This window comes from Lineus longissimus, chromosome 5 (assembly GCF_910592395.1).
Source record: "Lineus longissimus chromosome 5, tnLinLong1.2, whole genome shotgun sequence".
NCBI lineage: Eukaryota > Metazoa > Nemertea > Pilidiophora > Heteronemertea > Lineidae > Lineus > Lineus longissimus.
This window is the reverse complement of record NC_088312.1, coordinates 4,103,138-4,128,710: the sequence shown is the minus strand read 5'-3', so window position 1 is coordinate 4,128,710 and position 25,573 is coordinate 4,103,138. Positions and strand designations below refer to the sequence as shown.

At 41.4% G+C, this 25,573-nt stretch overlaps 3 protein-coding genes across 3 annotated transcripts in view; 1 reads left to right on the top strand and 2 right to left on the bottom strand.

Moving 5' to 3' along the window:
* The first annotated feature begins 2,488 nt into the window (after window positions 1-2,488).
* On the top strand, window positions 2,489-9,574 carry LOC135488264 (catalase-like). The gene is made up of 10 exons (XM_064772802.1): window positions 2,489-2,643; window positions 3,701-3,872; window positions 4,194-4,304; window positions 5,043-5,173; window positions 5,740-5,970; window positions 6,218-6,409; window positions 6,670-6,822; window positions 7,070-7,208; window positions 7,413-7,564; window positions 7,713-9,574. The coding sequence occupies exons 1-10, from the start codon at window positions 2,581-2,583 to the stop codon at window positions 7,872-7,874; spliced, it is 1,506 nt and encodes a 501-aa protein (XP_064628872.1). The 5' UTR covers window positions 2,489-2,580; the 3' UTR covers window positions 7,875-9,574.
* A 4-nt stretch (window positions 9,575-9,578) lies between these two features.
* Window positions 9,579-11,285, bottom strand: LOC135488265 (uncharacterized protein CXorf65 homolog). Its single transcript, XM_064772803.1, has 4 exons — window positions 11,128-11,285; window positions 10,386-10,472; window positions 10,085-10,204; window positions 9,579-9,732 (listed from the first exon to the last, which is right to left on the bottom strand). The coding sequence occupies exons 1-4, from the start codon at window positions 11,150-11,152 to the stop codon at window positions 9,608-9,610; spliced, it is 357 nt and encodes a 118-aa protein (XP_064628873.1). The 5' UTR covers window positions 11,153-11,285; the 3' UTR covers window positions 9,579-9,607.
* Window positions 11,286-12,300: 1,015 nt separating this feature from the next.
* The window catches only part of LOC135487979 (tubby-related protein 4-like), a 37,898-nt gene continuing 24,625 nt past the window's right edge, over window positions 12,301-25,573 (bottom strand). The window contains exons 3-12 of the mRNA XM_064772308.1: window positions 23,484-23,648; window positions 21,962-22,136; window positions 21,645-21,752; window positions 19,567-19,709; window positions 19,130-19,357; window positions 18,358-18,592; window positions 17,782-17,990; window positions 16,307-17,494; window positions 15,749-15,943; window positions 12,301-15,513 (exon numbers count right to left, since the gene is read on the bottom strand). Of these exons, the coding sequence (XP_064628378.1) occupies window positions 15,397-15,513; window positions 15,749-15,943; window positions 16,307-17,494; window positions 17,782-17,990; window positions 18,358-18,592; window positions 19,130-19,357; window positions 19,567-19,709; window positions 21,645-21,752; window positions 21,962-22,136; window positions 23,484-23,648 (2,763 nt within the window). The 3' untranslated portion in view covers window positions 12,301-15,396. The remainder of the gene's footprint in view (window positions 15,514-15,748; window positions 15,944-16,306; window positions 17,495-17,781; window positions 17,991-18,357; window positions 18,593-19,129; window positions 19,358-19,566; window positions 19,710-21,644; window positions 21,753-21,961; window positions 22,137-23,483; window positions 23,649-25,573) is intronic.

Below are 25,573 nucleotides of genomic sequence, written 5' to 3'. Positions count from 1 at the left end.
GAGTCTTGGCAAATGCTATGCGGTTTGCTGTGTGTCTGGGTTGGAGAAGAGGAGTCTTTCTTGGCCGGCATCCACGGAGACCCCCCTTGTGCAATACTCGCTGGATTGTCTGCCTTGACAACTCAGTCCCAGACTTGCTTAGATCTGTTTGTAGCGCCTTGGTAGTGGTTCTAGGGTTGTTCTGGGCCACTCTCACCAGTTTCCTTGCTAACGTGGGTGAAACTTTCGACTTCCGGCCACGCCCCTTGAGGTTTTTTACAGTATGGAATGTGTTGAACTTCCTTATGATGCTCTGAACGGTTGCCGTAGGTACTTGAAACTGCTTGGAAATCGGTTTATACCCCTTCCCATTCTTGTGTGTAGCCACAATACGCGAGCGAAGGTCTTCACTGAGTTCTTTTTGCTTCGTCATGATGTCTGTGCCTTGGCTGATCATCGAAATACTGGGTGAGTTAGGACCCCTGAATTTATAGGCCACAGGACGGTTGTTAACCACTGAAGAGCTTCAAATTATTGCATAACATCATTGTGACTTACAATATTACCCAACCCGACTAGTTGGTAAACAAGAAATAGCCGTATACTTAAGACCTGTAAGGGGGGGTCAGTGGGGTATGAATAATTTTGGACATGCCACTTTTTGTTAATAAATTGAAATAAAATACAAAAAAACATTGCATAAAAGAAATTACCCCTTGAAGTACTTGTTATCAACCTCTTTCACATGTGTATGCCACTTGAATATGAATAAATAAAGAAATAAAATGTACAGACACAAAAAACTCCAAAATTGTCAAGGGTATGAATAATTATGGGCTTAACTGTATATGTAGCGTACGAATACAACCTGCATATATCAATGTTGGCAAATTGATACGAACTCCACTAGAAATGCCATAAGGTATTACAATAAAGTAATTTCAAGTTCGCATATAAATGGCATCAAAATATTTGAGATAGTTAATATTTAAAACTAAATGGAATATGTAATATGTAGGCTATAGGCTTCACGACACCCGTGTTCGATCATACACATGAGTCCACTGTTTGGAATAATGCCATAACCTCCCTATTGAGGACACCTCGACTTTACGGACACCAACGCCCTATCCCATGGTCCCTGGATTGGCTGGGAGGTTGCGGCACACTCTTTACGCTATTAAAACTTACTTATTGGATGATAAATTGAAAAAAATAAAACGTGTGATCTGAAAACAGCAATTCAAATTATGAAAAACTATAGAGTAATGAAATATTCGGTACGTTAAAAGCTGCATATCTGATTACAAGATAGTTTCTTTAAGTTTGCAAGGTAGGCCTATTTGCTGTGGGAATATAGAAGCACGTGCTTCCAAATACATGTGTATAATTAAGAACAGAGCATAAGCGCACGTGTTGAAGATAGTGGGGGTGGCACGTGATTCAGTCGCTCGGACGGCTCCTGGTCAGTTTTACTGTGTTCAAAACGCGCAATTGCCACGTCCTCGCACAGCCAAAATGAATACAAGGATGTCATTGTTCGGGAAGACATCCATCAATAAATATGGCTTTATATGGATATCAATCTAACCATATGCCAAGATTTTCAACGTGTACTATAGCGGTTCCGGCATATAACCTACACGTTGAGACAACTCAGTCCTGACTGATTTTACCGTATTCAACAGATTGTGAATTCGTCACTGTCCCACGCCAATCTTATGGCCAAGATTTTATGTTAGATTGTCCCCATTGACCAAGACATCATTATCTGTGTTCTCTCATGCAGTATATTATCCGAGGTCACCAGCGGTCGCTTATGTGGCCAAATGTATCGCGTCATGCAGTACCCATGCCGGGCGACCATGATGTCAATACTTCGATCCGGATCCGGGACTTCGATCTGGGGATACTTCAGCTTATATCACTTCAGAGAAACCAGCGGTGGCAATCATAAATAGGTGATACTGATTTGCGAGCGCCAACACGCACGTAGCGTGTCTTCGGTCCCGCCGACATGTCCTACCGCCTATGCCGCTCTTCTCTATGATTATGTTAGCGCGCGCGCTCGGTTACCCCTCTACTGCGACGACAATGCATGGAAATGCGCCGTAAAAGGGTGCAGGTTTTTCGCGCTAGGAGTTTTGCGTGCAAAAAAATTAACAACAACGCGTTTTTCTTCTTCATGTAAGAGATGAAACAAAATTGGAAAATGTCAATCATTACTAATCAAACAGAAGAAGAAGAACAAATATATACCGAAGTAAAGCCGCCCTGCCCCTGCGACTGTTGCTCGAGGCAGTCACAATGGATGGGACTCCAGATGCAAATCACCTGCACCAACTCTGAAGACAGTATAAAGTCTGTGGGAGACGGTATAACGGGGTATTTGCACCGCCCAACTATATCATCAACAAAATAGAATATCAATGAATACCTTTGGGTCGACCCATTTTCAACGTAACTGGGCCATCAGACACGTCACTCTAACGAGAATATTTATATTATTGTTGAACAAACACAGCTCACTGCGGAATCTACATCTGTCGAGGAGTAGCTCTTTGCTTTTTCATCATATAGTCACATTTGCACCAGGCAACCATGGCTCATTCTGAACGATCGAAATGTGCTTCACAGCTGGAGGACTACGCCAAGGCAAATCCGGTATGTATGATTATGTTTTCAGTTCCATTTGGACGTCTACATCAAACAAATCATCCCTAAGAGCGTCCCAGCTGATTTCACTGGATGCCATCCTCTTGGCAGAACAACCCTTTCGGCTGACCTACCCTCTATTTTGGTATTGTCGTCTATCCCAGGTAGTCGGCATGTACGCTGTGTGATGAATACGTAGACCGTCTCCGGACTGTCCACAACTGAAATCTGATCCGACACATTCGACACTCTGCCCCTTGCTGTCGGCGTTACCACCGTCATTTTAACTTGGCCACTTGTGAGAGGTGACCGAACGCAGACTCTGTTACCAGTTATTAATGATCTTGCGTTGGAGGACAACATCTTAGTTATGTGGATGTGAGAGACCATGCAGATCCACCGTCGGTGTGCGTATATCCATCCTTCACCGCCGATAACTCCCCCTGATTTGCCGTCAGAAGGGCTGTTACTTTATCGGTAGTCTCCCTGCATTCCCTTCATTTCCCACGCGTCCTATGTCGCGACAACACTAACATTACACTCACTCGTGGTTGTCGCACGAGACACGCACTTGAAGACCAGGTGTTCAATGAGTACGGTTCCAGGGATGCTGACCTGACCCAAATGCACAGTGCATGTTGTATAGAAGAAGGGTAACCTGATCCGGAGGTAGGCACTATCAGTTCAGGCCGTCATTCAATTACTTTGTGTCGAGCAGTTGGATTGGCCACCCGTTTATGATGATGCGTCCGACAGATTACCTGGCGGGAGTTGTCGGCGGTGAATGGAGGAGACTTTAGGACTGATATTCACCGTTAAGTCGGCATGATGTGAGACAAATTGGTCTTACCTCTCAGGTCATCCTCCGCCCCCTACGTACAGTTTTTTTTGTCTACGTGTCCAATGATCCCCTGTTATGTCAATCATTTGCACATTCTGAACATCGAGTACATGTAGTTCAGTTTTTGGAATTGGACGAGGGGAGGTACAATTCAAGCATGAAGTTTAGCGTAAAGTTTACGGTACACCTACACTAGTGTCCATCTACTCTTCCCTTTGGTTTCAGACAAGGGATGTCCTTACCAATGCGCCTGGGACCCCGGTCGGGAACAAACTGGCCTCCACGACGGTTGGACCAAGGGGCCCCATGCTGATCAAAGATTTCGTCTTCGCTGATGAAATGGCCCATTTTGGACGCGAGAGGATCCCGGAACGAGTGGTCCATGCTAAGGGCGCAGGTAAGACGAAAGATGAGCTGTCAATTTTCCTGACATTTTGCCTATGTCCTTCGTCAAGATTTTGCTTGGAGACCCCACCCCGCTTAGGAAAAGGGTTCAAGGATATAAGACACAATTTTTTTCTCCTGGGAGAGATGAAGAGGAACTCGATCCTCGTTACTTAATGTCGGCCCCCGCGTCCTTCATCTTTGCGCAAAGATTCTACAGCAACACTACCACTTAGGACTGTTGACAAGACAATTGATCCATGATTTTAATCCACTCTGTATGTTTATTGCACACATGTTATTGTAGCTTTTAAATAATTTTTCTGTCCTCTAGGTGCTTTTGGCTACTTTGAATGTACCCATGACGTGACCAAATACACCAAAGCGGTTCCATTTGCCAAAGTTGGCAAGCGGACACCAATGGCGGCCCGATTTTCTACTGTTGGTAAGTGTTCGTGCGATGAATATCACTAGAAAGTTCTGTTGTTCGTCTAACCTTGATATTATATAGCCCACGTGATATCTGGGTCGTTCGAAGAGCATCAGTATCGAATGAGCCCTGGGAATGAGTCGGCACTTTTATAACGAGGCATTCTTTTCTACTGCTCAAAATGATTATTGAGAAGTTATTGGTGATCGTGAAGGGTGACGGATCAGATTGGTATCGTCATGACGGTCTTAATAAGGAACTATCTGTATTATAGTTGGGACAATATCCAGGCCTATATACCTCAATAACTCCAAAGCAGTCCGTGCATGCCGTCATCCGTGATCGTCTTTCCACAATATCGGGCGACAGGACGAGACCGGTCCACTGCGTCCGGAGTGTATCAATGACTCCCTCTTCAGTGGCTCCTGCCTGTCTCGCGATGATATGTAGACATGTATAGGCCTATCTCAATATCAAACGCATGCGGGAACTATCTCCATTTCCCAAGGGTGTTTTACTTGCCGCTGCAAAAAAAACGACGCTTTGGCCCCAGTGGTAATTTTATAATCTTAAAAGTTCCCGCTATCATTGTTTCATATTTTCATCAATCTTCTTCGGCTCTCACAGTAACACCCTAGTGTAAATCGGGTCTTTACTGGTTAGGTAGGGGACAAGACACAAAAACGTAGCTCGGGAATAGGCCCTCAAACGATCACAGATTCAATGTTTTGTCATCCTGTCTTTGGCGTTCAGGTGGTGAAAGCGGTTCTGCTGACACGGCTCGTGATCCTAGAGGTTTTGCACTCAAATTCTACACAGAGGAAGGAAACTGGGATCTTGTTGGAAACAATACTCCAATCTTCTTCATCAGGGATCCCATTCATGTAAGTAATGAAGCTCTCGTCTCCAGCAAAACGATATGTAGTCGCTTGCATAAGTTGTTGTCCAAAGACGGCGATAAGGCGACGGTAGACACGTTGCGATAACTAGACACGTTGCGATAACTAGTCAAAGGACGAACCTATATTTTTGGGGCATGTTTGCCACAATAAATAGGCAGACTCCCCGGATAGGCTATATATTTCAAAGGAGCTGATTCACTTCATTAGCAGAATACCTCTCAAGTTGGGTTTGCATTAGTGGTGATTCGTTCGTCGTAACATAATGTGACATCCGCATGTCAACGAGACGACCGCGAGGAAAAGGATGAACATTTGGTGTTGTCGCGCGTTAGCCGCCGGGAATTCGATATTGCGATATACGTTGATCTTTATAACTAATTTCCCGGTCACTTTTTGCTTTAGCTTGATGAACTCCCTCTTAAGGGACTGCTGCGATCGACGTGAGGGCAGGGGCCATCTGCATCGTGGATTGGGGTGACATCGTGGATTGAACAGACTTAAACGCATGATGATAGAATACTATTGTTTTTTTTGTCTTTTCCATTTAGTTCCCAAGTTTTATCCACACCCAGAAGCGCAACCCAGTAACTCACCTGAAGGATGCTGACATGTTCTGGGACTTTATTACCTTACGTCCGGAAACCACTCACCAGGTGTCCTTCCTCTTTGGCGACCGTGGGACCCCTGATGGTCATCGCCACATGAATGGTTATGGCAGTCACACGTTCAAATTGGTAAATGCGGAGGGAAAACCAACTTATTGCAAGTTTCATTTCAAGGTAGGGACATGAAAGCAACCGGTTGTCATCAGAATCTAACGGGAAACAACCCATAAGGATAATGAAATTGACTGCCGCTGGAGTCTAGAAGTCGCAAGATCTAGAAGTTTCGGTTGTCCTTGGTTGGAATTAGGCCTATTTTCGTTTTTAGTCTTAAACTCCCAACCATGTCTTCGGTCCCTCGTTTGACATCCATATCAACTGCTGTGCTGTGGTGTATATCAAGTCAGCCCCTCTTTACTTCCAGACCGACCAAGGCATCAAGAACCTGCCTGCAGATGTGGCAGCTGAACTGGCCGGTTCCGACCCCGACTACGCCATCCGGGATCTGCACGAGGCTATTGCCAAGGGAAACCACCCGTCCTGGTCGGTCTTCATCCAGGTCATGTCGTACGAGGAGGCGGATAAAGTATCTTTCAATCCTTTTGATCTTACAAAGGTAAAGCAACGAAGTTATATTTGATTTCTTGGCAAATATTTAGGACAAAGATAGCAAACGATTGAAGACACTGACAAAAGACGGGACGAAGATTAAAGTTAAGGTAAAACTTGGAAATTATCTAAGGAAACCTTTTTTCACCATAATTCGCTACCAGGTGTCCCGTCAACACTTGCAGTTTTTGACCTATTACCTGGTTGTTCTTTGGGACCACTATGAATATGACCGAGTTGTAACTTGTCTCCAACTCATATTTCCAGATTTGGCCACAGAGCATGTACCCTCTGATTCCAGTTGGAAAAATGGTCCTAGATCGCAACCCCAAAAACTATTTTGCTGAGGTTGAGCAGATTGGTTTCTGCCCAGCTCATTTCATCCCTGGAATAGAAGCAAGTCCTGACAAGATGTTGCAGGTAACGAAATGACAAATATACATGTACGATGCCTGAAGTTCTAAGTCATCACAAGTTTGCTTTATCAGCAAATCTGTCTCACATCCAAGAGCTGTCTCTAACCTTTCGTTCAAAGACAATTCAGGGCAGTGCAAACAACTTCCGATGGAAAGAAAGAAAAGGGAAAGAAGAGACAGAGAAACTGATGAGAGGAATTGAGCTATGATCAGTTTGTGTATCAAGGTACAATCGCCAGTTCTCTTTGCAGGGCCGTTTGTTCTCCTACGTTGACACCCTACGACACAGGCTTGGAACTAACTACTTGCAGATTCCAGTCAATTGTCCCTACAACTCTAGAGGGTCCAATTACCAGAGGGATGGACCTCAGTGTGTCACAGATAACAAAGGTGGGATTTTTTTTTTTCAGTTTCGTTTTCGACCAGTATGGCATTGAAAATGTTGATTGTGACTTTGTCCTCAGTTGTTTATCCCACATTTCAGGCTTTGTTGTTTCCAGCTACGAGTGGGAATGCCTGGTCTTCAGGTGCTGGAGATGAGGTCTGAAGCTCAACAGGTCACCAATTGAGACAAAGATTTCTTCGATATTTCAGGAGGTGCCCCCAACTACTATCCTAATAGCTTCCAGGGTCCTAAGGATGATCCCAAGTACCTGGAACATGCTGACAAAGTGACTGGAGATGTGTTGAGGTATGATACAGGTGACGAGGACAACTATTCGCAAGTCACACAATTCTGGACTAAGGTAAGCACAACCAAGGGCCACTGCTGCAAGTGCTCTCCTTTGGTGATAAGCAAACACACTTGCCTTCTAAATGGCTTGCATTGGCTCAACACCTGAACACCTCCTTAGAAAATAACACAAGTCAGATTAGATTCTTTTGTTGTTTCAGACCCTTGATGCAGAAGCCAGACAAAGGCTTGTCAATAACATCGCTGGCCATGTCAAGGCTGCTGCACCCTTCATACAGAAGAGGGCAATTGAGAACTTCTCAAAGGTCCACCCAGATTTTGGCAACGGCATTGCCGAACAACTGAAAAAACACTCCAAGTAGAACTCAAAGGATTAGAGAACTCCAAGGATCAGAGCCAACTGTCAATGAAAATGGAAAGCAGCTTACGCAATGACTTATGCTACATAACTGAATTCTTCAGACACTCGGAAAGACATGAACAGAATCAGAAATTCAAATCTTTAAATCATCTCAGGATCAATCTTCCCCCAGAGCCTAGTATAAAGGTGCAAGCCCCTGACAGTCATCACAAATCAGGAAACAGAATTCCTTAAGAAGACAGTTACGGTGACATATCTGCAGGCAAACACAAACACTCCCTTTATCTGCCAAATATGTCCCCTTTTGAAGAATACATGATTTCAAAATATGACACCAATGAAGATTTGAAATGATAACAATTATATAAAATTTATTCTTGTCTGAGTCATTTTTACACTTCTGTGGCGATACATTGATAAGTGTGACCTCTCACCGGTCAGTATATGTATCAGCAAACAGTTTTATCACAACTGCAGCACTTAACATAGTTCAGACAATAGTTGAGACAGAAAAACACTTGGAAATTAGATGACTCATACATATACATGTAGGTGAGATAAACAAGTAGAGAAATGGGTCAGATAAAGAGAATCACAACACATTTACAGACATGTACAGTGAACTACAAGGTATTTAACTGAGAATAATGACCTTTAAGCAGTCCTTGAAAGCACTCCTGAAGATAGGTCGTAAATGGTTTGTCAATTTACTTGCTTGCCTATATTTATGACGACGTCCACAACCTAATGGATCATTCAGATCAAGGTTTAAATGTATTGTAAAAAGTGTCAGGAGCCAACCTTGATAACTTTGATGTAGCAGTGTACTAAAATGTGATCAAATACATTTTGTAATACAGGTGCATAATGTCATAGAAAGTAGGGATGGTTCCTGACTGATTTCACAGTACTCAGCGGATGCATTAAATATACAAAGGCATATAATTAAAACAGACAGATTTAGTTTAGAATCGTACAACTTGGAACTTTTATAAAATATTATTCTCACTGTATAGATAGCAGAAATCTAGGAAAACATCACACTTAATATAATAAACAAAAGATTTAGGGACAGGTCTTTCAGTTATATCATTTGGGACACACCTTGCTTTTCTTGGCCTTTTTTTACTGAGATTCCATTTGCATTTTTGTCAAACAGTGCGTATTTAACATTGAGAGGACTGTGCTTGATCAACACTGATGGGTACATGAAACCAGATATGACAACCAGAGTCTTTGTTAGTTTCATTATAAACATGAATCAATACATGTAACAGTTACCTAGCAATTGCAAAAGCATTCATTATAAGCAGTTTTTGAACAATAACTAAAAGATGGACGGACTATATAACACATACAGTCATTGACTATGCTCTCTTCTTAGCGAGGCTGACTTTCTTGCCTTTACTCAAATCGAGAACAGATTTGTTTCCTTTACTTCTTGCAGCACTGATATTTTCAGGACGCGTAGATGTGGACTTCACTGATTCACCTTTTGGACATTGCTCCCTCAATTTTTCTGAAAAGAAAAGGATTGGAGAATCATTGTTAAGCTGCAACAGTTGATTCAAATCATCTACAAATGTACATGACATGACTTTCATTGAGAAATCAATAGGACTTAACAACCAAGAAAATCAATGCATGTAGCAACTCCCAATTGCCAAAATTTTTGAAGATGATTAAAATGACTAGTACCAACACTGCTTTTTGTTCCCTCTAGTGAGTCGTGAATCAAGTTAAAATATGGCTCCGAGAAGACCTGTAACTGTGACAAGGCTTACTTTTTAAGGTTGGGTAGACTGCTTTGCAATTTTGTAAAAGTGGATGAAACTTCTTGATAGTCTGGTCTTCATTCTCTGAAAAGAAAGTTCCAATAATAAGGGTTGCCCCACATATGTGACAGACGATTTGAATCGAGACCAAAGTTTGTACTGTTATATACTGGCCCCATAAACGATATTGGTTTAGTGGTTTAGCTGAAGAACTTAAGTAGGGCACTGCATTCTGCCTTTTTCTCTCCAATTGCCCAGCCTTTCATATTTCCATGTAAAACACTATGGATGATTTCTAATTGTAATTGTAATGTTGGAGGCATTCTGAGATGCTGGAGGAGGACATGGACACAACTTTGAAATGTCCCTCATTTCATGCGAGTATTTCTCACCACTGGCTTAACCAACCTATCAAGAGGTAAATGTATTTTCTTACTTTCCACAACTAGAGGAATATATGTTGCTTTATCCTGAATGATATCTGAAGCGAGGTCCATCTCTGGTTGCTCATGAAGATACTTGACGCATCCATTCTCGTCACACAGGTCAACTAATGCTGGAAAAGGGGCAGGATGTAGGAGTTGTTATGTATGATGTGGTTAAAATTGAAGGGTGACCAGGATGGAGAAAGATATATATTAAACTGACGCAATTTTTCTTGGAAGAGGCATTTGAGGCTGGTCATAGCACCAAGTGATGTTACAAAGCTTGCATAGATAGGCATGGACCATCCTTACCACTTTTATCACAATCACATTTTTCACGGATAAACTCGAGGATATTTTTACAAGCACAGTTTGGATTCACCAACAGTTTGTCATCATCTGAAAAAAGAAAATTGACAATTAAATGGATTCTATGGGCGATTGACCGAGCTGAATTTCTATTTCGTCTTGATCGAAATGGCATCTTCCTATTCTCTATTTCGTCTCCGACATTCTTCTGCATGGCTGCGACATGAGCAGATGTTTTATAATCCTAAGCCACATAGCGTAGGCCAAGTGCTAAAACGCACGCTGTGACACAGTGTCTGTGGTACCACACCCCCAGGCCCCCGACTGGCCTTGCTGTGTAATGGTTTGATAACTGGAAGGAAATAAAATAAATTCACTCTATTCACTAGTTACTAACTAGTAGTATCCAAGCCCCAGGCCTCAGCTTCAATCGGAGTCGATGCTTAGCCTCCGGTGCCAAAAAGTATCGCCAATCCGAGTCACTCTCAAACTTACTCCAGTGTCGGTCTCAGGTTTACAAACTATCGCCTAAACAAAGCAACAAAGCAAGGAAGAAAGTTGAAGTAGTCGTAGAAGCATAGCATATAAGCATTCCACTTGTCATGTTTGTAGCAGTGCATAAATCATAATTAGGCCTAAGTGTCAGTGTGTGGTTTGCACATGCATTTTCGCCGATTTTGAATTCACTTCCCGTTCTTGCAATTTTTGATAACTTGAAACGCTCTAAAACAATTGTGTAACGTACCACCAAATCTAAGAGTAATAAACATAGTATTTATTTGCTTATAAATTGTTTATTCAGGGTAAAAACTGTGTTCTTGTCGGAATAAAAGAACAATAATATTAAGTGTTGTGACGAACTAGTGTCGTAAACAGTTGATAGACGGCGCTGTAGTGTATGGTGCTGACATCTGTGGTGAGTAAATAAAACTAAACGTCAAAGGCGAGGACAGGTTGTGGCGAGAGGAGACAATGATCTACCGTAGTTGTGCGTATATCCATCCTTCACCGCCGAAAACTCCCCCCTGATCGGCCGTCGGAAGGGCTATTACTTTATCGGTAGTCTCCCTACATTCCCTTCCTTTGCCAAGTGTCCTATGTCGGGACAACACTAAGATTACACTCACTCGTGGTTGTCGCAGGGATGCTGACCTGACCCAAATGCACAGTGCATGTTGTATAGAAGAAGGGTAACTTGATCCGGAGGGTGGCACTATCAATTCAGGTCGTCATCAATTACTTTGCGTTGAGCAATTTGATAGGCCACCCGTTTATGATGGCCGCGCGTCCGACAGATTACCCGGCTGGAGTTATCGGCGGTGAAAGGAGGAGACTTAAAGACTGATATTCACCGCCGATAAGATTGGAAAGATTTTTTGAATAAAAAAAGTAATGGCAACAATAGAATAAATAACTTTTTTCAAAAATAATGAAAAAATTTGAAGTAAGCTCTGAACCCATGCGGGAGGTGGACGGTAAACCGGATCCTCATGGCCTGTGGTAATCTGAGAGATATGGATTCACACTGGTGATAAACCATTTAATGGGAACTCAAGTTAATGTGGTCATCTGAAGGATGTGGATTCATACTGGTGATAAACCATGCAATGGGAACTCAAGTTAATTGGTCATCTGAGGGATGTAGATTCATACTGGTGATGAACCATTCAATAGGAACTGAAGTTAATGTGGTCATCTGAGGGATGGATTCAAACTGGAGATAAATCATTCAATGTGATTGCAAATTAATATTTCAGTAATCAGAGGAATGATGGATTCATGCTAGAGTTAAACTATTCAATGTGAACTCTGGTTTATCTCTAACATTAATTCATCCCTGAGGCCATTAACTTGAGATCTGACTGTAAATGGACTGTGGTCCTGTGGTCCAAAACAAAGGAGGAAAGACCCAGCATAATTCACTACATTCATTTGTTCTTTATTCATTCTTATCCTCCTCCAGTTTGCAGGAACAGGACAATAAACAGATGCACAACAGAGTTGAAGACTGTAGCCAAATTCTATTATTTTGCAATGATCGAGCATTTCCACATGAGAAAAAGCAGTAACCGGAGTTATGGCCCCACCACAGTCCTAGCAAAGGGCATCAGTGGCAGCTAAATCAGAAGAAGTCAAAATTATGATAAAAATCTGCCAGCTGTCTTTGTCTTTCTCTGTAAGGACTATTTTTACCTTATAAATGTATTTCAATTTCATGATGAAGCGTCGTGGTGGATGATGTCAGGACACCTCCAAGGATAGCACACACTTGTCAGTCACAATGGGGTCTTTCTTGGAGTGTCTAATGAGCTTGTCTGCTGTTTACTACATAAAACTTGTATGAGTTCATTGATTCAAAGTATTCAATCAGTCATCAGTACTCAAATAATAACATTATATATACACTTGTCTTCTTAAAAATATGTGAAACCAAGTTTCAATAAAAAGTACATCCCAGGCAAATTTATAAAAAATAAATCTGACAATTGATGTAAATTAGAAAAGTCTCAAACTCACCTTAATAACATCGGACCATGATCCCAAGTTCAGTTGACCTCGAGTTGGCTGCATCCAAACAAATTCACAGTTGACGTAAGTCAAGTAAACTTGAAACATGGTTGAGACAACATTGATCTTAATGCTCTTTTTACACCCATTTTAGCCCCATTTGTTCTTTGTAAAGCTGTCCTCAACAACATTGGCCCATTATAATACAACTACATGTATCAATTTACACATAGAATACTTAAACATACATACTGTTTCATATTTTACTGCTCAACCTTCACATGTACTGTTTCATATCAATTTTACAGCTGAATCCTCACATGTAGTTTTTCATACTTTATGCTTGAATTATTCATAACGACTATTATCTCAACTGTTGCATTCATTCAAATGAATAAATGCAACAGAATACAGTAAACCATGACATTTTCTAAGTGTCCCTGCCAATGTAAATTTGATTTAAATATATTCATTGCAAGTATTATACATCGATCAATGACAGATTACTGTTGTAGTCCACCATGGGTACCACATACAAACAAATTCTGTTGCATATGTCGCAGATGGCAGCAATTTAAATCGCTCCTTAAAGGGAACTGGAACCGCCGAGCGATTTATTCAACTTTTCGACTTTCACCGCCCGAGAAAGTCAAACTTCCAACTTCCTATTCGAGTTCAGATTTGTAGCTCCGCCCCCAGTGCCCGAGCATGCGCAGTTCAATTTGTTATTATTGAGAATCATGTGAGAATCACGTGAGTCATGCGATCTTTCATTCATGAGTTTTCGTAGTAAATTCCATAGTAGTGACGTCACTCAATGATTGACAGCTAGGCGCCATGTTTCATTCATGCCTTGTTCTGATCACCCGATACGCGGGAAATGAAAACGAGGTCATACGAACTGGCTTGGCGGTTTCAGTTCCCTTTAATTTGCATGCATGGTCCTTAAATCTATTTGGAAATAGTCTTGTAATACTGACCTGTCTTTGGTTGACACCCTTGAAGTTTTTTATATCTGGCGATTGAAAATCAAAAAGAATTTTCTTTACTGATATGGTACTGATTTACTTTGCAAAACTGTCCCAATAGTGAAAGGCAATTAGCCCAAAGGAAACTACACAAACTAAATAAACGTTACCTTGCCTTCAGTTTAACTACTTGTGACTGAAACTTACATGTAGATGAAAGTGTACAGCACACCTAAAAACAACTTAGACATTTTAAAAACTTTCATCATCTCATTATCTAATGGGAATGTTTGGCCATTTCAATTTTAATTTCATAATCACTGACCGGAATGTATTTTTACTGGATAAAATATTTTGATCTAAATATGGAATCGTCACTAGAATACGGAATGCATTTTTATAGATGTCAGATCTTTGAAAGTCTAATGGAATAAACTCCCTCAATAAACATGCAGCACCTGGAATTCTTCTGGAATTTTTTTTATTCCCTGCCCCACTTTAGCAGATAGTAATCACTACATTATTTCACTCCTTGTTCAAATAATTCGGGATTAGCTCATAACCACTTGCTCGTGAGGCTAATTCTGGTTATGAAGGGTTGTTTTGACAATGCCTGATAAAATGTATCCTGATCCCTCGTGTACGTCTTGGTATAAAACAGTCTTTCAACTGAGAGTGAAATAACATGATGGCATAATATCTTGGCCTATGGTAGGTCTTCAACAGTCATACAATTATATAATAACATACAATAACAAAAACATCAACATCATTCAGTATAAATGCACACAGGCAGTGTCCTAGCAACATTTCTAATTTTATAAATTATACTTAATTTAGAAAATAAATAGCCAATAGAATTCAATACAAAAGTATCAGATTCATGTACATGTACTCATCTCCCAGTTTAAGAAGAGCTACGGACTTCACAAGTTCAAGATGCATTCAACATGGAGTAAAAAGGACCTTCAAGTTTCTCAAAAGACAGTCAGGCGCTATCACATTTTATTTTGCAAGGCAGAAGTACCCTACTTGTAAAGGAACCATACTGTTCTTGTGAAGTCTAGATGGCTCCTGACCAGTTTTGCAGTAATTTACAGTTTTGAAACTCTTCATGAAACAAACACCCTTCAATTTAAGTCCGACAATCTACATCAGATGGCCTGTCAGGTTTTCAATTTCATCTACGTCTCTAATAAGCACTGAAAGTAGATTTGAAAGACTGACCGAGTCATAATCTACGACCTCGCATTACCAGGACTGGTATCTGTCCAAGAACATTAAGTCCTGAAGGCTACTTTGTGCCTTAAACATACTCATGAAAACAGCAAACATCAAACAACAATACAATAAGTACCAGTTGTACATACATTATAGCATGTCATTCTCTTACAGATGTCAGTCTTTCCACTATGGTTTTCTGTTACTAGTGTTGCCAGAGCTGAGGCCACACAAATCTGTTCCTGATTAAGAATAGTGAAAAGGCAACATCGCAGTAAGCGACTGACATCATTTGCGAATAGATACAGAGACGGACATCATTTGAGACGTTGCGTCACATTGGCAAGTGCCACTGCAAAGGCTTGGATGGCTGTAAATGGATACTGGAAGTCGAGTGTGTATGCGTTGCTGTCAATGCGGCCGAACTGCATCACCTGGAAGACATCAAGATATGCTTCGTTGAAGGAGAAATTGCACACACACGAGCACACATTTAGTTACATTGAGCACATCTTTTTGAATATTGATTTTGGCCATTAAACAAAATCTCTCCTAGAATCCTGCTGACCTGATAATGACTTATTAGGGACAAAATAAGTGTATAACGATGTTGTCAGAGGATCTGTTGCACAATATACGAAATTACAAGTACAAGCACAAGATACCCACCGCTGGATTTGGCACCTGTTTTCCTCGAAATTCAATCTGGAAGTTCTTGGCAGATTCTTGGGTGACCCGACCACCGAAGTCCAACTGATAAACCTGACTGTTTTCATTCCATAGCGGTGCCTTGTTGTGCATGACGAATTGTTTGAGACCGGTGGAGAAACCGCGTTCGCATTCTCCTCGGCGGGCTTTACGTAACTGAAACAAGAGTAGAATATTAACAGCAACTGTTGTATCCAGAACTTTTCCCATCCCATCCTGCCCTAAGGAAAAGATAGAATTGGAAAACTTTAAGACAGATATCAGTCGCCAGCTGACGTGCAGTAAAGTCCTTTTCTTTCTTCAGTAATTGCCAATCTACACATTTTTACTTCAGCGAGTATTGAACCTCTGAATGGACGTAATGTCTGCCAGTCTTAAATCAATGCTGATTTCCAACATGTTTTCCTTTTCAGACAATCTGAAGCTGTGATTTTATTTTGCTACCAAGCAAGCATAGCAATTATGCACCAAATGTTCAGTAGGCTAGAAAGTGAAGAAAATTAGGGCAGGCTTACAAACCTTTTGCCTGAGTTGTGCCTTCTGGAAATGTTCAAGATCCTTATAATTGTGACACGTCATAATCTCACTCTCACTACACACTGCCTCATCGTCGGACGATTCAACCGGCCGGAAATGCCTTAACCTCCTCTGCAATAGAGGGCTCTGTATCTTGTGTTTGCTAAGTAGATCAGTCCGTCCTAGCTTTTTCTTTAAAGACTTTGTTGGTGTGGTGGGGACCGAGGAGCTACGGACCGCGTCACCTTTATAACGTGGGTGGGGATGGACAGAGCTTGAGTGTGCCTCACGGAACGCTTCCGACCGCGAGTCTAATGATGCACGTTTCACCCGTAAATACGTTTGAACAGTAGAAACTTTAGGGGACTCTACAGAATTGGAAGTGCATGATTTTGCATCAATATCAAATATGTACTCCAAACTACGACTCCGTCCATACGATTTTAAACTTGTTTTACTGCCGGAGTTTGTCATTTTAGGCTTGTTATCCTTAATCTGAATTTCTGTCCGTTCCGAGTCCGATAAATCTCCATTTAATTCCTCCTTGGTGGTCATTTCAACTTTCTCTAAAGAATTGGTGACAACCCCAACACCACAAGATGCACCATTCACAGCAGTATCATTTTTATCAGTCGAAGAGGCAATGGATATGGAAGCGCCCGAACTCGATTTAGTCAAAAGCAGTCGATGACTGTGAATCGAATACTCTGATGAACTTGATCGTTTCATATCCAACGCCATTAGTTCCACCTCAGCTTTTTCCGATTCTGGTTCTACGAAAGCAGCATGGCTTTCGACAATAACTGGAACGGTGGGACCCATAAGGAAATTTGGCGTAGTTCCGTTAACTGGGCTTGGAGTGACGCATGTCTCTGGAACAATGGGCGCTACTATCTCTGTAGCCGGTAGATTACATGGGCGTTGGTTATCATTTTCTAATGACTCAATCTGAATCGATTCATCGTCGTCTTCCGAAAAGCTGTGCGGACTGAAACTGATATCCTGATTACTGTAGCGCTGCATGTCACGGCTTAGCTCGGTGATTGTCACAGTCATCTGGCGCGGTTGTAGGTGGAGGAGACTCGTCTTGTAGATCACGTGGCCCAAATCGATCGGTAGGTAGGAGGCGAGGCCGTGCAGTTTGAACTTGGTGCCCCAAATATTGGAAGTGACTTCTACTAGTTTATGACTCTGAAATTTAAAGCTCAGCTATTAAGATTGGTGCAGTTTTTCATACATAAAGTCCAAATTTCATCAATATGAGTCACGAGATGCACATCCCCCACCTTATAAGAGTGACATCAGCAATTGCCTCAAATGGCCACAACCTGACCTCACAACTTCTACTGGAAGTTGAAGAACCACTGGTTGAAACCATATGGGATGATACCACAAAAGTTATTCGCAACTGGAAAGGGTCTAAATACGATTACAACTATACGAATTGTCAGAATTATGAAAATGGAAGAAACACTTGCCTCAGGAAGGTTGTCATCGTAGAGCAGCTCATCGAGTGTCTTGAAGTTATTCCTCTGCATCCTGTCGTTACGGCACTGTCTCAGCCGTCTTTTCCGTCGCATACGAGGTGAGCCACATCCGTCGATAACAATTTCTTGGTCCGAGTCCAACTCACTGCTGCTGGAGGTACTGTTGAAGATATCATGCTCTTGGTCTCTCTCACGAATGACTGGAAGAAGATGATGACGACAGTAAGACACATAATCAGCCAATCCAGCTTATAATATATTGTTCCAAAATGATTTGTTTACCATTTGCTCTTTCATAATTGCATACACGGTATGATCAGCATTACCAATTTTGCTTCATGGCCCAGGCTCTTTGCCATGAAATTGCATTTGCTTTGGTGGAATGGCCTGAAAGAGTAGACCATCTGTTGAGAAAACCTTCAAGACAACTTCTTTCCTGCTCGCACTGACTGGTAGTATTCTGATGGCCAAGCTGAATGGAATAGAGAATGAAATGTCTGACAACATTGGGCAAAAGGGACCCAAAAGCATACTTAAGTACACACAAAGACTTGACACCAGACTTACTTCTTCTGTTTGATATCTTTATTTTGGGGTCATAAATCACAAACTCAGGCCGAAGTTTACTGGCACGTTTTCCCTTCAGCAGCGGTATGAGTCCACCAAGATATTCCATGTAGAGAGTATAATAGCCACCAGAGGTCTCCTCTCCATGGCGCACCATCGTACAGTACAAACGCTCGTTACTTGGGGGCGGCAAACTCACAAATTCACGCAGACGGAAAGCGTTTGGAAGATAACCCTGCAAAGGAAGGAATACAATTGTTGGGATTATTCAACCTTTTTTACGAAAGCACCAACAACTGATGACCTCATTTTGTCTGGTGTTAATTTAGATAATGTCCAACCCTGAAAAGGCATATGAGTGCCCGCACCCCCTGGCGGATTATGACCGCAATATCAAGGGATTCTTTCTGTCATGAAATTCATGTATTAGGCTAATTTCAAGATAGCTCCTTATCTGAATTGCAATTTGCATGACTAACTCGTACACTGACTGGATTATTCTCAATCATTAGCTTATTAGATAATGCAATGAGATGAGTCAGAAAGATGACAATCGTCTTAAATATATCATATTTGACTGCTTAGAATATAAAAGTTGGATTAGATAATTCATGCTGAACAGTTGTTGAAAAGAGGGCCCCAACATGTGACGTTTAAAAAGCACCCACATTACCGTTTCCCGAGAAGAACATTGGACCTTTTAGGCGCAGTCACCTTGAGAGTTATTGAGAAGAAGGCCCCAACATTGAAATGTTATATTAAGAGCACTCACCTTAATAGTTGTTGAGAAGAGGGCCCCAACACTGGACCTAAGAGCAGCAGGTAATGGAGTCTTCTGCACAGCAGGCTCGTCCTTGAGACATGACTTGATGGCTTGTTGAGTAAGGAACTGGAGGGAGGCCACCGTCTTGTGAACCCAAGCGACGTGAACATAGCACCCAGTAGCCAGGAAGAGGCGTTTGTCATTGTGACCCCATGTTAAAGCAGTTAGAGGTTTTCCCTGAAATGAACCAGAAAGGTTCAAATGGGGAAAGGTCTTTTGCAAGATGTTGGGGACATATTTAATGGGAAAGTGGAACAGGGCCCTTCTCCATTCCTTAAGTAATGGAGCCACCTGCTCCAATCAATCGCAACTTCACCACAACCAAATCATGGATTGTCCTTGTCCAAAATTTTATAGAGAACCAAGCTTCCTGCAACAATTCTTACCTGTGAAGGCATGCGTATAGAATACCTAAGTTCACCAGCAGCAGTATAGAATTTGATAGTATTGGCACACTCCAAGTTGGGCATACGGATGAAGCCACCAACAGCAAGCAAGTCACCATCATTTGTCCATTCGATCTTCAGACCTGCAATCATTGACACAGACTGAAACTGAAGGCAGGAGTGAGATGGGCCAGACTAAGTTACATCAAGTTGTTGCTACGTGTCTCTACATGTCGGATATCGAGACAGGGCCTTTTTTTATAATGTGACACAACTCAACTATGAGCCATCAGGGAAATCAATTGATTAGAATCAACTCTTTGAAACTGATTCTCTCCCAATGTCAATAAATGGAGTTTTTTATCAAGGTTCTCCAGTTTACAAGATTAATCAATAGAACAGCTAACTAAGCTTGGTGAGGGAAAAGGATCAGACTACTTGGCATGCTGTGATCATCTGCATTCTGATTACAAACTCTAAGCAAGTTTTGCTCGAGATGAAAGTATACTGGCAGGGGAAATCTATTCTCGGATGAGCTGAAAACATAGCCTTGAGACTACATGTATGCTTTGAGCTCATCTGTGTAACACTCCTCTTTCTCTACGCCATGTCACATTGAGGTAGATAATTTGTTCACACTGGTACGCAGCTCAGTTATCACACTCCCGAGTTGAGAAAAACAAAATCTTTGTCCTTTAATTTACAAAGACAATCTCTCCTGACGGAGATTACTGGCGTAGAGGTTGGAGTGAAGGCTTTATATGATCAGGCAGTCGTGGATTCAACGCTTGGGAGGTCCTTGAGCAAGACTCACTTCTAACTTTGATCTCTAGGCCATGCTTATCTGGCTGGCACAGTAACCATCGGAACACTGATCCCTTAGGAACGTCAACTCACAAAAACCAATCTACTACATTAGTGCTACTGCCTTGAAAAATTTGAAATAAGACCCAATCAGCTGCCATAATTGAGCAGTGATTGCACTGTCACGTTAATGATGTGCAAACATCTAATGGAAACGTGATAAACAGATTCCGGTAGAGAATCAAGGTATTAGGCAAGGAGATTGTGTCGACTGTCATCGTAATCCAGAAGCCCCCCCCCCCAACTGAGTCTGTGAAGCATGAAAATCTGGTTGGGAGTCAAAGTGTCAAGTTCTAAATAACCCTTTTCTTGATTTTGTCATTGCCCAAAATACTCGGCTTTCAGATTCCAAGATTTGGCTCAAAACTTTCAAAACTGGTGTTCTCCCAGAAAGCCTCTTGCTTCCCTCTCCCTTGTCATGGACCCTGTTTAATGAGCTATGTTAGTACCCGTGGTTGCCAATTCAAACTGAGGCCCCGGTACAATTGACTGCTTTCCTCTGAACGCTCTACCGTAATTCAAATTTGGTTATCACCAGATCGATCTTCATCAGACAGTTTTCTAATTTCCAACCCTTGTGGTATTACGCAAACACATTATTCAAATCGTAGCCGTTCTTGACAGTCATAACATATTTATCATTCTTGAAACTAAACCCGCCCCGTTCCCTGCCAACCTCCACCTCAATTCAGTTAATGAATGTTGACACATCGTCCTCACGGCACAATATCGTTCTTTCTTGCAAAGTTGGTCCAAGTCATCCTCACATTGCTATATGTGATGTAGACGTGATTACGGTCAACCTATGGTGAAGTTATTCTAATGAACATGCGGCGACTCCACGGGAAACGTCGGCCATCAGCAAAAACAAACGTATGTCCATATTATTAGTCGATATTGGTGTCCATTTATCACGTTTATCTGTACTTTGAAGTTGGACATGCTACAAGGTATGCTGGGGCAAGCTCTTGGGAGGTCATGGCATAGTGGTTAGAGCACCATTCTCATATCAGGAGGTCATGGGTGTGACTCCCAGAAGGACCACCAAGTTAAGGCTGATTGAAAAGCATCCTATCCAGGGGATTGACACTCGTCTTTATTTTTGAAATGGCTTCCTAAGATAAAAGCTTGGGTCATTGTCCAGTGACAAGTTATGTGCTCCCTTCTTAAAACTGTTGGAGGGGGCAGAAAAAAGAGGGGAAGAGGGATTTTACCTGTGAGTCCAGTCTGGACGACCCTGGGGCAGATGTCATCATAACCAGACATAAGATAGATGACACCATGACGGAAACTGACCGCTAACGTGTGCCCTATACCGAGATCTGAAACAAGGAATATAATAGAAAGCTTAGATGTGAAGAAGCAGCTCAAGATGACAAGGTTTCCCAGTGCTCTATAAACTCAGGATAAGGCATAAGCTTTGCTACTACCCAGATTTATCAGACTTAAGCCTGTCAGATTATCAAGAAATAATAAACCTGTGGCAAATTAGACATAAATTTCAGTCCAACTTAAACTGAGACCGACCTACCTTTCTCACTATCGGTACTGATCTCTTCATTCTCGTTCTCATCCATGTTGAATTTCTCGCACGAAAACGCCATGTTGGAGATCTCGGCGCCCTCTAGGATGGCTTCGTGAGTTACCATAGCACCTGTTGAACTCATCACGATGATGTGGCCGTCGGTTGTACCAAATAAGACCTGCTGAAAACAAGGATGGAAATCAGACTTGGCCCAAGCAGGAGCTGGTCCAAAATGCTAGACTTTTTTATTTTTATGACATGTTAGATCAAATCAAATCTGCTCAAAGTTAAGGCTATATTTTTTTCTTCTCTCTCTTCGCCAAGACAGTAAGTCCTGATCTGATGAGAAAACTGTTCACAATCGCAACAATAATCATTATATTGTGGTATTCTCACTGACATTGATTATGCTGCCTTAATTTTTTATGGCTCAAAGTATCAGGCTCAATTATAGTAATAGCAAATCTCTCATTGTGTATAAGCCTCATGGTATTTATCACCAAAGTCAAATTCAAAACCAGCGGCGAGAAACCCATTGTCAAAATTCTACTGAAGATTACACAAGTAGATAGATGTCAGTTGCATTTGATGGATTTCCCAAGAACAAATTCTAATGGAAGATACTTAAACTCAAAAACATGACATGGAACCCTATCCCACTTGAAACTTCCAATGGAATATTTCTTGAACTGCTGCTTGTTTATTTAGCCACTTGTACATATTAAGTGATCCATATTCAATATTGCGCCAAAGTTTCATTTTAATCAATAATGGCGGAGCAGCTCATTTGCATACGATTGTCAGTTGTATATTCCATCATCATGCATGTTTTGATTCTACCAAAGCTAAAATCGATCTCAGAAATTACATGCATTCAGTTCGCTGTTTTCCAAAATTGGGTTTTATATTGGTTGGTTAATGTGAAAGGAGCAGACAACTCGGAACACAAGGCACCACTGGCCCAACTCCAATGGAAGAGGATGCCACAGCATTCGAAAAACTCTCAAAACCAAACGAAATCATCGGTACCAACTTCTTCTCCAATGATATCCTCGCAAATCTTATTCTTTTGGCATTGCCATGATTACTTTCTTGATAACCATCCCATTTAAAAAACGTGTTCCTCACATACTCAGGAATAAATCAATAGTCTGTATTTGCTTCATTCCCCAGCTATCATTAGTTATATTTACAAGAATCACTGCAGTGAATGATTCGATCTCGCCAAAGCAAATTCAATGATGGCTCCGGATTTCAAAAATGAGGACTCTGTTTTTTCCTTCTGAAGTGCTTTATAGTTTAGTGTTGGCTGGAAATTTTTCCAAAAGTAAACAATATGTTTGCATAATACTACTAATTTGAAAGTGCATAACATAACTATGGTTTCCATACTGAGGTAGCACTATCTCCCATTTCCTAAAGAGAAAGGGGAAGGATAAAGTATGCCCCCACCTCATGACCTCCACTAATATAAAAGTTTAACTCCTCATATGCTCAAATGACATATTAGTAAACTCTCAGTACAAACCTTTTGATCATTTGGTGCCCAGATCCCACACGTGATAGTTGCATTCTCCAAATTGAGCATGGTGGACCAGTACCTCTGACCGGCCACAGAACCTACCAAGACGAAACCGTCCTGGTAACAGATGAGGGCCATGCGTCCATCGTGAGACCACGCAAAGTCAGTCACCTGCAAGGAGACACATCAAGACAAATATCAGATATCATTTTGAAAGCGGACAATTTCTTTGTAAAGTAAAGTAAAGCTGAAAGATCTTGTTGTAGATGAGGCCATCTCTGATTATGGGTAATAATCAGGGAGCATTTCAGAGAAAGAATTTCAGGACATGATATGTCGAAGACCACATATGTGATATGCCACCTCCAAAATTATTATCATAAGGTTAAGGACCAGGGCTAGTTCAACAAGGTGGACACACTATACTTCAGTGAGTATTCAATATTCTTAGAGTACATGTGTAATAGACATAAACATTGCTTCATCGTCACCATGTTGTCACCAAATACTGCTTGACCCGCTATGCTCTCAAGAAGATCTATGTAACTATTACTGAAATGGCCATCCATCACACATTCTCCAAACAGATCGAAGGACATTCTCTCAAGGAGTAAAAGTCATGGGTTTGATCAGGCATAGCTTTTGATAGGGTACATTGCACTGCTCTTGACCTTTGGCATAGCACTAAATATCACATCAGAATGGGACACAAAATCAATATCTCAAGCAGTTGTGTGATTCACCTTGTTGTGCTACAAATGATGGTTGATCCATTGGGTGTTAGGAGAAGCATCGAACTTCATGTTGTCTCGGCTGGCTACAGGACTTCTTGATAAACGAGCTGATGGAGTGTTGCAAGGACATTTCACTTCAGTTACACAAATTATCAACAACACTCCATTAAAGTCAGCAGAGATCAACACTCCAAAAAAATTGAACTATTTGTATCTAATGCATTGCACTGGAACTTGCTATAGACAAGGCACCATTTTGTGCCGAAATATCGCATTCCCTGGACCAATGAACTTTGAGCCTAAGTGTAAAGTAACAACCACTTTATTCCTGCAGCTTTCATACTTTTCATACACTCAACGCCGACTCAAGTTCTGAAGTTTCTGCAAAAAAGAAAACCTCATATCCACAATTAACCAGAAAACCTGCCATGGTATTTTTCTATTGGTGCTTGCGTGCTTCGAAATTGCTTTTAAACCAGATTTACAAAGCTTGAGATGCATATTTTATGTCGTCAGCAAAATGATTCAAAATTGCAAGCAGCAATTGCAAGCAGCAATTTTCCAGGGAATGCACACCTTGAATTGGATTTCAGAGAGGAATGGAATTCCTGAACTATTTTCTCTAACATATCAAACATAAAGTGAACAAATCTCTAGGAAGGAGAGAACTTGGGAAAGCATTGGTGAATGCAAAAAATAACTACTATTTTAATAGATCCTACTCTTAGCATGAGTAACTCAATCAGGAGGGTCGCAAATTAAACTTCTCGTCCTCAACAAACCTTTGGATAACCTACATTGTCTCTTTTACCCACATTGGTGGAGCTGATTCACGTGTATTTTCCTCAAAGGGAGAAAAAACATGCAAGTAAATGCAATATACATAAATTGCCAATATTTCTTTCCAACTCAGTTTATCATAACTTTAGAGTTGTCCAATTAGTCAAGTTAGCGAGTGCTAGTGGCCCAAATTGCCATCATCAGTGTTTTATTGATTACGATCGGGAAGGGATATCGGATGATCTGATTGGTTGATTGCTTTTGGGGGTAATCAATCGGATGGCAGTGTTGTCGTCCCCAGACGAATCTGCCAAAGAGATTGGCTTCCTGGGGACTCTATGTCTGAGTTAAGAGGTCAGCAACCACTTAGCCGCACCCTGGGTCATGTTTTGCAAGTTCCATGGGACCATCAGTGATGGGTTTTGTCCAAATGCTGAAAAAAGACTCATAACCAGAACTAGTAACTCATCACAATGTACAATTAAGACGCATTAGTCGATAGCTGTTATTGATATGATTGAGGGCGAACATTTTGTTCACCCAGAAGTATTCTTGCCTCGAGCATGGATTTTCACTTACGAT